General features: G+C 36.9%; 1 protein-coding gene across 2 annotated transcripts in view; it reads left to right on the forward strand.

The window, feature by feature from the left end:
- KITLG (KIT ligand) overlaps positions 1-13735 on the forward strand; it is a 51559-nt gene that overhangs the window by 37255 nt on the left and 569 nt on the right. Inside the window, exons 4-9 of one of the 2 annotated variants that reach the window (XM_026081308.1) lie at positions 2122-2301; positions 4277-4439; positions 5305-5404; positions 5876-5877; positions 12220-12329; positions 12843-12919. In XM_026081308.1, coding sequence (XP_025937093.1) covers positions 2122-2301; positions 4277-4439; positions 5305-5404; positions 5876-5877; positions 12220-12329; positions 12843-12919 — 632 coding nt within the window. The remainder of the gene's footprint in view (positions 1-2121; positions 2302-4276; positions 4440-5304; positions 5405-5875; positions 5878-12219; positions 12330-12842; positions 12920-13735) is intronic. The other variant, XM_026081309.1, reaches the window with a different exon arrangement.

Genomic DNA, 13735 nt, shown 5'->3' on the forward strand with positions numbered 1-13735 from the left:
TTTCATCCCTATGTTTGGTAGGTATCGAGAAAGCAAGAAAGTGCACAGCTTGACATTGCTGAAAAGGAAACTTAAAGCTAATATGATCAGCTTTGTAGGTCAGAACAGTTCGGTCAGAGGAGACTCCCACACACATGCTAAATCGCAGGAGCAGCAAAACAGAATCCCTGCTGGAATCACCAAATGCTCCTATTGCACACTAGGCAGAGCAGCAAGCTTTTGCTAATCATCTGTGTCATAGTAGAATGCACACCCTCAAAACCTCGGAGAAAAAGGATTTCCAGGCTTGCAATTCAGAGAAGCACTGAGGCTCTGTGTTGGCGTTCTTACACCAAAGCAGAAGATTCACTGTCTGCCTTGTCAGGGCAATGCAACATGGTACAGCACGTGTTGCTAGAATGGAGTACGTTTCAATAAGCTTTCCCTGATATATTTGCTTCTGCGTCTCCCCTCCTGTTGTTGTGCCTGAGGAAAAAAAAGGGAGCAGAGAATCAAGCCAAATGTCATCCATTTCACATTTGGTTTTATTCTTTTTTAAGTTGTTGTTGAAATAGTTAGTGAAGGAGGTGATACTAAATTTCCATTTGTTAGTGGGTGTGTGAGAGGGTTATACACAAAAGTGAAAGTTAAGGTGGAGCTAAACAATGTATTTACATTAAGTTCTCTAATACTGGAAGCCAAATAGTTTTGGGAAGTGTGAATGTTTCTTCTTCATCAAAGACATTTACACATCAGGGCAGAACAATGACTGTGTCACTGAGAAACTAATTCATCCCCAGGTGATGATACAGATAGTAGAGAATAAATTTTTTGAATAAAGAATTTATTGCATAAATTGAGTAAAATGAGATTAAGTCAATAAGTGGATACAATCCAAATATTTCCGGTGTTCTGTGGAATGAAGTTGATGGATTCCATGGATGCTGTTATTCTAAATGCTGTGAAACACTGAGGGTGCATCTTCCTCAGGGGTTGCTGAGCCAAGATCTTGAAAGGTGTGAGATTTTAATGATCCCAGGACAGTTGAAAACAGTTGAAAAAATAGCTTCATATTTGGAACAAATTCTAATGTTTCACTTAATATGCTATTACAATACTGATCTTCACTTGCTCTTTCATTTTTCCCATAGCATTTACTGTTAAAAATGCAGTATTTATTGGGAAGGGATTTCCATGTGCATGTTAGAATGGTATATAAAAAATGACTAACACACTACCTGTGGTGCTTACCATAATGAGTTAAGTTTTTCTGGGGAGAGTGGGGTTTGGTGGCCTTTTTATTTACATGACTACTGTTATGTAAATCTAATTAAAAGAAATTAATGACTTAAGGCAGCAAAATGAATGACCAGGTTTCAATCCCATGAACAGCTGTGCAAACTTTAAGTGCAGTATAGTTGTACAGGTGTCAATGAAAGGACTTGAACACTATTCCAATGGCACAGATGTAGCAGATAACATGACATGGTGTGTAGAATCCTTTTATCAGGGAAAAATCAGGAAAAGAAGAACTTTTAGACCTAGAGACTATGTTCAGAAATGGCATTTAGTGAAAATACCGAAGAGTTAACCAAACTAACTTGCTCCGAGATGGATAAAAGCACACATGGATTTCCACAGCAATACATTTACAGAATCATTTTTCAGAACAGATTTAAATCAAGGATCTTTTGAGTTAATTGAGTTATATAAGGTAATAATAAAATGAAAATTGAGAGTGGTTTAAAGAAAATCTAGAGAACAATTGTTAAAGCACTAGTTATTTAAAAACAAACAAACCAACAAAGTTAATGAAAGCATGGAAGAGTGTTTATAGTGGTATATCCCAAGGCTCAAATGCTCAACAGATTGATGCTTAACATTCATTAACAGTTTAGTGAAGGGGTGGTGTTTAACAGACAAACATAAATATGTCAGTATCAGAGAGAACAGAGATTATACCAAAAGGACTGAAGAGAAAGTTGGCCACACTAGAGAGGATGAATTTTAATTTAGACAAATTCAAGGTAATCCAAATTTGAAAGAACAGTCTAGTCTACTTTTGCACATTGAGTTGCTTAACCAGGTTTTGCATAAGTGTGATATTTAATCTACCTTTCTTTTATTTTTATCCCCTGACAGCCTAATCACTGTTGGTTGCATTTGATGGTGCCTGAATTTTCAAGGAGTCTACATAATCTTCTCCAGAAATTTTCAGATATTTCAGATATGTCTGATGTTTTAAGCAACTATTCAATCATCAATAATCTCACAAGGATAATTAATGATCTTATGGCATGTCTAGCTTTTGATAAAAATAAGGTAATTTCCTAATACAGAGTTTCTACTTTTATGCTGGATATTTGTTTTTGAACTTTCTCTAGCGTAGCAGTCGGTATTAATCTAAAAATGTCCAAGGCTTCATTACAGCTGTTCTTCATTTCTGTCCTTGCATTTGAAATCCTACTTTGTTTAGAGATGCACTGAATACACTGTGATGATGTTAGCTACTATTTATCTCCTGTTTTAAAGGAAAATAGCTTACAAGGATTTACAGTACATACAGTGACCTGTATAGAGTGATTTCAGTAGTCAAAAATGTAACTGTCATCCTTAATCATTCATTGTCTGTCCTGTTTCAAACAGACAGAAATCTTCCTTGTGCATCCAGCTTAAGTTAGTAATCTTGCTAGTGATCCTAATGTAAATTTAAATATGATGTGGTTGAAGTTATTAATATACCTTAATATGTATCACCATGTGTGAGCTTCAGAAAACTTCACCATGGTTTAATGAACTTTTATATGTGAAGACACAGCATACGCTAGAGGATGTCATTCACCCCAGTTCCTTGTGTTTCCTAATGCCAACAGCAGCTGGAAGGATTCCGGAAATCTCACTTTAGAGAGGTCTGATTCTCTTGGGTGAAAATATGATGGAAAAAATTATCTTTCCAATCCCTTACCCAGCTCTAACCAATCTCTCAGTAATTAAATACCAGTTCTGTAGCTGAAGGTTTTGTCCCACTGAAAAAAAAGAAAAAAATCCACCATGTTCTATAGGGCTAAGATTTCATCCTCCATATACTTTTTTTTTTTTGCTCAGTCAGTTCTAGGTTGTTTAAAGAGCTGGTTTAATTGTTCCCTTTTTACTTGCAGAATGAAATAAATGTACAGAAAGATCCAACGTCATTTGGTGTGGCATAAGCCAGCAACCTTGGCATATATTAACATTATATTGCTGAGATATGATTCTTTAATGAGGTATTCCCTAGCTTTCCATTTCAAAATGAATCCTGTCCAATCTTCAGTTTATTTGTTTTTTCTTTATTCTTGTCCTGATGAGACAAGGCACTGACACTCGCTGGGTTGTCGTTGCAAAAGAGGGGTTTAATTTTTAAGACAGAGAATGAAGAAAGAAGCAAATATACTGTAATTCAGAGGAACAACTATCTATGTTTGTCCTCATAGAAGAATGAACTTAGATCTACTACTTGCAACATTAAAAAGAAAATAATTTTGGAACCAAACCCCAGGAAGTTTTTCTTGGTACACTTTTAACCCATGTGCTTACCAAAGTCTTCCTTACTAGGAGTAAAAACTAATGTCAGGCCAAATCTGAACAGCTGGCATAAGAAACAGCTATTATGAAAGTCACAGTCAGGTAAAAAGGAAACAGAAAAAAACTATCAATGATCTTAACATGGACCTCAATCTTTTTGTTTAGTTTGGCATAACATACTATCCATTAGACCTCACAGTGATTGATTGGGCTTCCTTGTTTATAGCCCTGCTCTTATTTTTAGGTACATTATCAGGGATCTCAGCCCACTTCTCTGTAGTACTATATCCTAGCTATTGTATTCTGTTCCCTGTACTCTTATGATAATAGTGCTGATTGTATTGTGTTCCTGTGTTCAAATCAAAAGGATCATGGATAACATTACAAAATAATATGAAATCAAGGCAATTTTTTTAATTAGGGAAATAAAATATCAAAATCTCTTCATTTTCAGCATAAGATGGGAGACCACATTTCATTTCTTAGCTGTGTATTTCTGTGGCAGTTTTACAATGATGGATTAATAACTCATTTTTATTTGCAAAGTTATTTCAAAATCCTCAGCTCAGAGTGTTTATGTGTTTTATTAAGATTGTATGCAGTAAAGTTGGTCTTCTGCAGGTTAAAATTTTGAACTTATTTGTGTCATCTTTGGATATTTTTATCATCTGTTGATATGCTGAAATGAGCACATCTCTTGATCTTCTTTCAAGTTGAATTCTATATTTTACCCTAGGATTTTATAAAAGAAAATGGTCATCTTTATAAAGAAGGTCGCTTCATTCCTGAGGATTTTTTTAGTCACTTTAATAGTACCATTGAGGTCTATAAGGAGTTTGCAGACACATTGGACCAGAATGACTGCATTCTGCCTTCAACAGTAGAAACACCAGAGAATGGTAAGATGGCTATTGTTTTTGTGAAGAGACCAAGTAGATATAAATGGATGATTTTCCTTTGATTTCAGAGATGCTAAGGATGCTATATCTCCTTTTTATTGCCAGTTAAAATGACAAACAACACCAAAACTTTTATTTCTTTTCTAAGTAGAGTTTTATCTGACAGTAAAACTAGTACCATCATTCCTAGTGACATCATTCCTTAATATAATCCAAAATAACTTCACAATACTCTGCTCTGTTTCTTTTCATCCCAAATATATCCTGGATTGTCTTTTTACATTGCTCTTGTTCTTCATCTGATCTTCTGTTGATGGTTTATTTAATTTTTATAAGGCAGTAAAGGAGCCTAAGATTGCACTACCTAAAGGGTAAGGAACTAGGACAAGTTGTAAATTGAAGCAGTGTCAGGTCACCTCTGCATTTGTCCCACTTCTCCTGAAAAGGATAATGTTTACTTGATTTTAAAAATTTAACAAGCTCAGGTCAGGCTCCTGTGGTTCATTCTTATCCTTCTAGTGAATGGAGGTTTTGTGCTTTCTTTTACTCTTTCTAGGGACAACTACTAGCTGTTTTAATTAGGACAACGTATTCAGTTGCAGTTGCACCAGTAATAACTAGAAGCAGATCGATGCCATAACCTAAGAACTTGTGTAAAGTAATTGCTCTTCCGGAATAGGTATTCAGTAGCAGCTCAGTGTGTGACACATCTGTCTATTAATCAGATTGCCTTTTTTGAATTTGGCTTAATCCTCTTTTAAAGCAGCCCAGTAGCCAGATCAGGATAGCCCTATAGCCCAGCATCTTATATAGAGGGAACTGTATTTTAAGTTACATAATGCTGACACACTCATTTTCTATTTAGATTCCAGAGTCGCTGTCACAAAAACATTTTTGTTTCCTCCTGTTGCTGCCAGCTCCCTTAGGAATGACAGCATTGGCAGTAACACTAGCAGTAACAGTAAGTACAAGTCGTTGAATTAATATATATGTCTCCATTTTGTTCTGGTAGCTGATTATTATGAGAGCTAAGAGGAAAAGAATGTCTTAATTGTGCAAATTAATGGGAAGTTACTTATGCCTTATGGTATACCTTGTGTTTCTCAGCTGTTATACCAAAATGTAGTGAACTCATCTAATCAAAATTTAGAGATGCCGTATATTTACAATGGTATAATGGCTCTCTGCAAATCAAATCACTTCATTCTGCCTCACTGCCGTCATGAGGTCTCCCCAGTAATCTCAGCGAACTTGGCTATCCCAGACACTCATTTTAACTCTCCTAAGGGAAGCCATTGCAAACTAACACTATAGCTGTCCTGAGCTGGGCCCAGAATACTCACATGGGTGGATAGGTTGTCTGTACATTGTATTTTGAGACTAGTCTTGATCCCAAGCTTGACTCCAAACTTGAAGACTGTCGCTTGCTGTAGTAGCAGTAGGGCTAGCTCCACAGTCGGTGTGTTTTCAGTTGAGGTCAAGGACGTAGTTACTACCCTTTTGGCAGGCTATAATCTTCTCTTTGGCTTGGCCATCTCCATGTTTCTCATCTCTCTTGATCAGTGTATTACATGACTGACCACTGACAAATAAGACAGCCTGGAGTTCTTGCTATTAGAGCCACAGTGTTACCTGTCATGAGGTCAGAAGGGATATAGGAATCTGATTGAAGAGAAATAACAAAGTATCTGGGTCTTGTAGGCAAATATTCCCTGGAACTTTCCTTGTGAGTTAAAGAAGTGGCTTTCCCTTAGTGATTCCCAAATGGCGCTTAAAGCTTATAACACTGTTTCCCTTGTTCCATTTTCCCAGATGCATCAGGATGACAATGTACTTTTTTTTTCCCATTTCCTCCCTTCACTTCACAAACATCCTTATTACCTAAATGTGTGGTATTTAAGTGTGTGGTTGGTACTCCTTCTGCTTAAGAAAGCATAGGCACAGAGACAGGCTGTTGTACCTGACATAAGGGCGTGGCAGAGGCTCCTGACAGTGAGACAAGAGGTTTCTTCTTCTGCTCCTTCCCATGGGAAAGTATGATGTGATACCTGATATCCACTAGTTATTCTCTGGGTTTCTACCACCATGCACCCTCCCTGTTAGCTTTCTCACAACCATTGTCAGATTTGAAGCCCCTTCCTGACTGCTTTCTAATTAAGAGGTTTTAAGTCAAAATCCTCCGAGTATAAGTCTGGAATGAAATCCATCTTCGACTCCTGGCTGTCAGCCTGCCTCTCTGGAAAAGACGAATCTCACTAGCATAAATTCCTAGCCAAGAGGTCACAGAATTGGCTGCGAATAACCTGATGAGCCCACAGCCAATTATGAGGCACCAGGAGGGGACTAAAGAGTGCGTGTGTGCCTGTCTCTCTCAGGTTTGAACATGCGATATTTTTTACTGCAGCTACTAGAGGAAGAATATTCAAGTGCAGCCTGAAGCTAAGGGAATGGATCAAGGAGCAAAAAGAAAGAGATAGCTAGATTACAGGAGTTCAGATGAAAGGAGTTTGACCCAGTATGGTAACTGGGAGGGATGCCAGGCAGTGCAGCGGAGGCAAGGGCTCCAACCTCTAAAATGGCACCTGTGCCAGTGCACTGGGAATGGGAGGATAGAAGCAGCTTTATTAATCTTGTCTTTTAACTACAACTGATAATCAATTAGGAAAAAAGCCTAATTAAAATAATGCAGTAAGTCAAAGAAATTGCTTGGCTGACCATATGCTGTACAGGTGTGTTTTAACTGATTATCATTCTCTTAAGCAATTTATTGGAAAATTGGATACCAATTAACAGCCTTATGTAGAAATGACATGAGGACTGAATGTCTGGGGCTGGGGACAGTTTGAACTCATAATCAGCTTAAAATGCATTAACTTGGACATTGGATGCTGACTGGTTACATTTTACTAGCTTAGTTGGAATTTTGGGGGATGGGACATGTGATATCTTTATTGGCATTTCTCTCTTACTCCCTGAGAATGGTCTTCAGTACTGGTTGCAGGTTTACCTTGTCTTTATTGATGAAAAAGTATTCTTTTGGTGTTAATCTGTGCCTTCTTGTGAAGGAACAACAATGAATAATCCTTATTGCTTTCTGCATGAAGAGTCCTCAGCATAGGGGGACCCTATGTGCCTGCTTTGGTACTGATCTCAGAACGGCACCACTACATTCAAATTTCAAAAGGAAAACATTTGGAAAAGAGGGGAAACCTGAAAATCAGAAAAAAGCATCTCAACACACAAACTACTGGAATAATTTTATTTAAAAAATATGACCATCTTTACTAGTAAGCAGTTTTAAAATAAGCTAGCAAGCAGTTTTAAAATAAGCTATGTAAAATTAATGGTTTCTAGACTGTTTAGAAGCATTCACTGTTTACAGCTGTATTCTTCCAGATGCATAATAAATATTGAATTCATTAATAAAGTCTCTGTAGAGTCAGATGATTTGAACTGCTCTTAATGCTAAATTGCACTCAGTAAAACCTGAGGTGTATCATCTAATAAAATCATTTGTGAAATAATAGCTATCATAGGAATTGTATATCATATAAATCAGCTATATTAAAATTTTTTCCTTTTGAAGCTACATTTATTTCAACAGCCATATCTCATGACTTCAGTGCATCATTATTACTCAGTGATAAAACTGAATTACTATAGTAGAGCAGAACTCTGACCAAATCTACATCAAAAATCTTTCCCAAACTACATGTAAAATTGAACAACTGATCTCGTTCTTTCTTTCTTTCTTTTTTTCTTTCTTTCTTTTTCTTTCTTTCTTTCTTTGGGGGGGCAGTAGTGCTGTTTTCATCCTTTTAATACTGATTGTAGATCTGTGGCATGTTCCCACTCCAACTTTGCCCCCATATAATTATTTCTCCACCAACCCTCCTAATTTCTTTAGTCTATTTTTTTTTTTTTTTCCTTCTCTGTGCTGCATCAGTCTAGTCCAATTTAAATTCCAAGTAACTGTTTAGGTCCAAGTCCTGTTGATACTTCTCTGGAATCTTTACGCTTTGTCTCGTCTAGAGAATTCAAATGAGATGGTTCCTATGTAAAGAACAAGTGTCAGGATGAGAGGCGTTGAGTCGTGATGATCTCTTCTTTCTGTAGTTGAACCAAACTGAATAAATGGTAGTCTTTTTCTTCCTAATGAATGAATCTCATGTTGCCCTGCTTAAAACTTAAAAATACTAGCTATTACTAACACTTCTCACTCACTTTAGTGCAGTAGTATTTATATTTTCATAGAAAGTTCAGTGTTGCTTTCTCCATTTCTGTCTGTAATTTCCTCATAATAATGTGGCTTTATTCTTCAGTACTGAACAGTGCAAGAATGTGTATGTTCTATAAACAGAGATCTCTATAAGTATTTTAGGAAGAACGTTGACTTTTATAATTAAGCAAAGAACACCTTAGTTTAATTCCATAATTGCACAACAATTTGAAAATATTAAGCCATGGCTTAATCCAATTGGTGTTGCATTCTGTGCCTTTGTTCCACCTTTATAGTTAATTGAAAACACTAACGAACAGGTGAGAGCTGTTCTGCATTTGTATAGATAAAATCTTGTGGTAATTGTACTGGAGCTGAGTGAGGAAAAGTGAAAATTCCTTTGAGACGTATATGGCAATAAAATCTAGCCAGTGATTTGAATCATAATTGCTTGCTAAACCTACACACATGGCTAAAGATGGAGATCAGCTCAATAACTTCATTGTGTAGCTGAGAGGCTTTCAGTGTAAATATATTGTATTCCCAGTTTAACATCCCAATGTCCATGAAGGTTATACATAAATCTACTGCAGATGAACTCACTTCCAAAGGGAATTCTTCCATAAGATGCAAAATGAGAGCTTTGTGCTGGCTTTTTCTGCTTCTCTCCCCTTTAGCACCATAAGATAGCGTCTATTTCAAATGAATAACGTTAACTGCAAAGCCAGCAGTTCCTGTGGCGTTGCCCAAGAAGTTCACAAACTTACCAATATATCTAGTTCCTCCTAGTCCTTCTACTCTGCCTTTACCACTGTTGGGAGAGGGAAACTGTGTGGAGCTCTAAAGTTTGCAGTATAGGACAGAGTCCCTATGGAATAAATAAACCGGCTTGCTTTTCTTAATTCCCTTTTCTTCAGTAGGACACAGATCCCTGGGAGGTTCTCCAGACGGAAAATTCTCCAACCTGTTCTGTTTTAGATGTTACCATAAATAAAAGGCGCATGATAAAACTTGCCATGACTCATTTAATTCTCTCCAGATCTTTCAAGACACTTAGTTCTGGACTTGAAACTAAATAATATGTTGTCGTTTGCTTTTTAAGGTAGTTTTGAATTGGTGTTTTTCTTTCAAAATGGCTTTCAAATTAACCCAAATGCAATCAGATTATAAAAAAAAAATCTATTGTCATTTGCTTTCTAAGGTAACTTTGGGTGGTGGGGTTTTTTCATTTTTTGACTGTATTTAGGTTCTGTCCCTGGTTTCCAGGTCCTGAAATGGAAAAATAATTGTGTTTTCCTTTCAGATTTCCATAGATGCTAAAGAAAGCATCTACAGTTGAAGATAGCAGAAATCAAATTTTTTTAGATACCTCATTGTAAAGGGAGCTCTTCAGTTGTCTGAGACTCTTTAGTTTGTTAGAAATTGTAAAAATGAGGGTTCCTGACTTTCACTGATCCCTCTGAATGCTTTGCATAACATTTTTCTGGAATTTCACGTAAAAATGCTTGCCATTACATGCTGTATGGCACTGCAGAGTAGACTGAGGGTTTCTGAGGTTGCTCACTGTACCATAACACGTTATCAAATGATTTTTATGGCCTATGTGACCTGAAGAGTTTTTCTTTTTTATTTTTCCACTTTTCCTTTATTCCTGAAGTTTACAGGGCAGAATCCAGAAAAAAATGACCATCCTTATAGTTTAGAGGACTTACATAATTCAGTTGTATAACTGAGCAGGCTCACATTGGGAAACATGACCAATGTGATTAAGGCAAAACAGTTGCATTTTTCTTGACTGCAAGCGAGCAATATAGAAATTTTCTTCTGAGAATACGCTGCAAATATGATTCAGATACAGTAATGATAGGCACTTTTTGTTTAAGATGTTCAGGCTGGTTCTGCTTCACTTTGGTTTGGCCCAGATTTCTTGAAGTTCAGTTCTGCAAACAAACCTTCCCTATGCCTAATCTCAGACAGGCAGTTCATTAAAGCATATGCCCCTCCAGTTAATTTCTGCTCTTGGTTTTAATGTCAGAGCAGACAAAAACAGACTAATCAATAGCCTCTATTCAGTTTATGTTCTCCTCTGTAAAACTTTGTCTGTTGTCTTCCCCTACTCAGTAGACAATCAGGTTTCTTTCACGGTAAACTAGCATCTGTTCTGCTTGACCGACGTCTCCTTGTAATCTGACAAGTGTGCCGGATGCAAGTAAAATTCAAGCCACTATGGTCAGAATCTAGAACTTGTAAGCAGTATATTATTTAAAATACAGAGTTTCGGGGGGGGGGGGGCGGTTAGTTCTGCCCGCACTGACTCTAGAAACACAGCTTAATTTTGGAGATAAAAAGAACTTTTGTGTGTAAACTGATAGCATGACAACCAGATAATCTCAGAGATAAAAATGAGTTGCTAGTTAAGAATGAGAAAGTTCTTCTTTACATGGAAGTGTTTTCTTAGTGGCTTTTTAATAATATACTATATATACATTGATTGACCCAGTTTATCATACCATACATGCTTTGTTGTTTCCTCTTTGCGTGAGTCACTTGCACAACAGTTTCCAGTGCTGTCAGAGTCCATTTTCTTATTCTGTATCCAATCACTTACATTTTTCCGATGCTTATAGTTTGAGGGTTTTTTCCTGTAATCTGGCAATACACCCACTATTTGAGCTGCAGTCACCAAATCTCGAAATGAACTGAAACTCAGTGGATAGTGCCTATACTAGCAGTTTCCTGTGGCTCACTTTGCATTTCAGAAGGTGGATCCTAGGGTGACTCCATGGGATTTTTCACATCCTTCCCTTGATTAAATAGCTGGAAGGCCAGATTTTACTCTCAGCATGCATACAGCTCCCTGTGAGGGGAATGGAATAGCTTGTGTACATAAAAGGGTAGGATTTGGGCCCTTCTGTATAAAATGTAAAAAGCTATCAAGAAATGATAGCAACAAAATAACACACAGCCAGACTTCAGTTTACAAGGGTTTGATCTCACTGAAGTCAGCAGGACCTTTCCAGGCAGACATTAGAAGTGGAGTCAGGCTTATTTTGTTAAATTAACCTCTCTTGAGGGGCCTTGTGTAGGTGGTTCACTAGCCTGAGTGTCAAGGCAAAGTGGCTGTTTAAAATCAGTAGTACGTGCCTTATGGATCTTAAACAAATCCATGAAGTGGCTATGTAGAAGTGACAGGTATATACTCTTCCGAAGAATTACTTTTTTTTACACAGTAAGACCTTTCAAAATTGATAAATCCAACACACTGAAGAGAGCGAAAGTGAAAATGATCTACAGATGACAAAGAATTAGTATTGACACTATGCAACACAGTTCATTCAGAAATGGGAAGAACATCCTTGTAGTGCAAAAGCCCCCAAAAAGTTCCCATGAGATTTTGTCATGAAATGCACCTCATGTATACAGCACTTTGAAGTATGTGTTCTGCTATTTAAGATGCTCTTATGTAGGTGGTGTATGAACATGCTCTTGCTAATAGTGTTGCCTGAAAACAGTTTTCTGCCATAAATCTGTCTTCACTAACAAGAACATCTGTAATTACAGAAGAAGCACTTGGCTTCATTAGGAGCTCCAGCCTGCAAGGGATCAGCATAGCACTGACATCACTGCTGTCTCTTCTTACTGGCTTTATTTTGGGAGCCATATACTGGAAGGTAAGAAATATTACATTTAATTGTTTACATAGTGATACATATTAAATTTCATACCTGTGGAGGCAGGGAGAACAGAACAGTTGGACATTTGGAAACAACAGACACCTCTTTTGATCTTCACTGAACTGTGTGACATGTAAATGTGAATCTCTAGTATCGTACTCTTGAATTCCACCACCAAACTGTAAATCCTGTCCTATCAGTATGCTAGCTATATGATTCCCAACTGGAAACTAAAAACACAGGATTATCCTAATTTCCCAGGTCTCCTATCATATCTTGAGAAGCAGATTCTGTTGCTTTTCCCCATTTTGGCTTTGTCTACAGTGCAAAGGCTTTAACTGTAAAATCTACCAGCAAGATACATGTACTAGAAGGCTGGATTTGGCCTATATTTTGCAAGGTGATTTTGATAATGAAATTTTGGGGAAAAAATGAAATATGCACCAGTTGTTTTTGGAGTTTTAAAAAGAAAGCTTCAGAATATTTATATTTAGTTCATTTTCTTCCTAGAAAACACATCCCAAATCCAGAGCAGAAAGTGATGAAACTACACAGTGTAATGACTGTCAAGAGGAAAATGAGATAAGGTATTTTGTTTCACTTTACACACATATATACAAATGTAAGTTCATCTTTGAGAGTTGCTTTCTGAAAGTCTCACTCTCATGCTCTCAAAAAGACAAACACAAAAAAAACCCAAATACATTATGCAGGATTTTGCCATAGAGACAGAATATATGCTTACAGCTTGTCCCTTAAAGAAGCTCCTATTCTAAATATAAGAGTTGGTGTGGAGGAGATTTCCATATACAGTGTTTTATTAAGGGGACATTACCCTTCCCTTATCTGTCCTCACTTCCACAAATCAGTGAAAGGAGTAGTGCTGATAAGCAGTAGTTTCAAAGGACTATCTTATAGCAGAGAAAAGAAGCCAACCCAGGATTGCTGAGGCCTATAGGGGAAGCAACAAAAAGAAGTGAATTTTGTCATTTGCCATGTGGTACAAAGCTGGGTTAATTTTACATGAATAAACAGAAATAAGCCTCTTGGCTGTGCTCCCAAGTCCTTTTAAATTTGTTTTACATGAACATTTTTGAGGTTCTTTCCCTTTTTGACATTTCCCTGGACCTGTAAATATAAGGATCTATTCTTTCCAGTTTATTTTAATATTCACGGAAAGTTGATGAGAATACATTCAAACCCTAGTAACTTCATAAAGTCATCCTAAAATGATTCACTGCTTTCTTTATATTTAAATGTTGTTTTGTCTGATTTTAAGCAGAAATAATTCTGTATAACTCAGTTGATCAAATACACCTCAGAAATAATAGTTGAAGACATTCAACGTTGCATTAGGACATGAATTAGACCAAGAAGTTTGCAAAATTCAGAAAAGGACTTAG

This window comes from Apteryx rowi, unplaced genomic scaffold (genome assembly GCF_003343035.1).
Source record: "Apteryx rowi isolate R43461 unplaced genomic scaffold, aptRow1 scaffold_541, whole genome shotgun sequence".
NCBI classification, from domain to species: domain Eukaryota; kingdom Metazoa; phylum Chordata; class Aves; order Apterygiformes; family Apterygidae; genus Apteryx; species Apteryx rowi.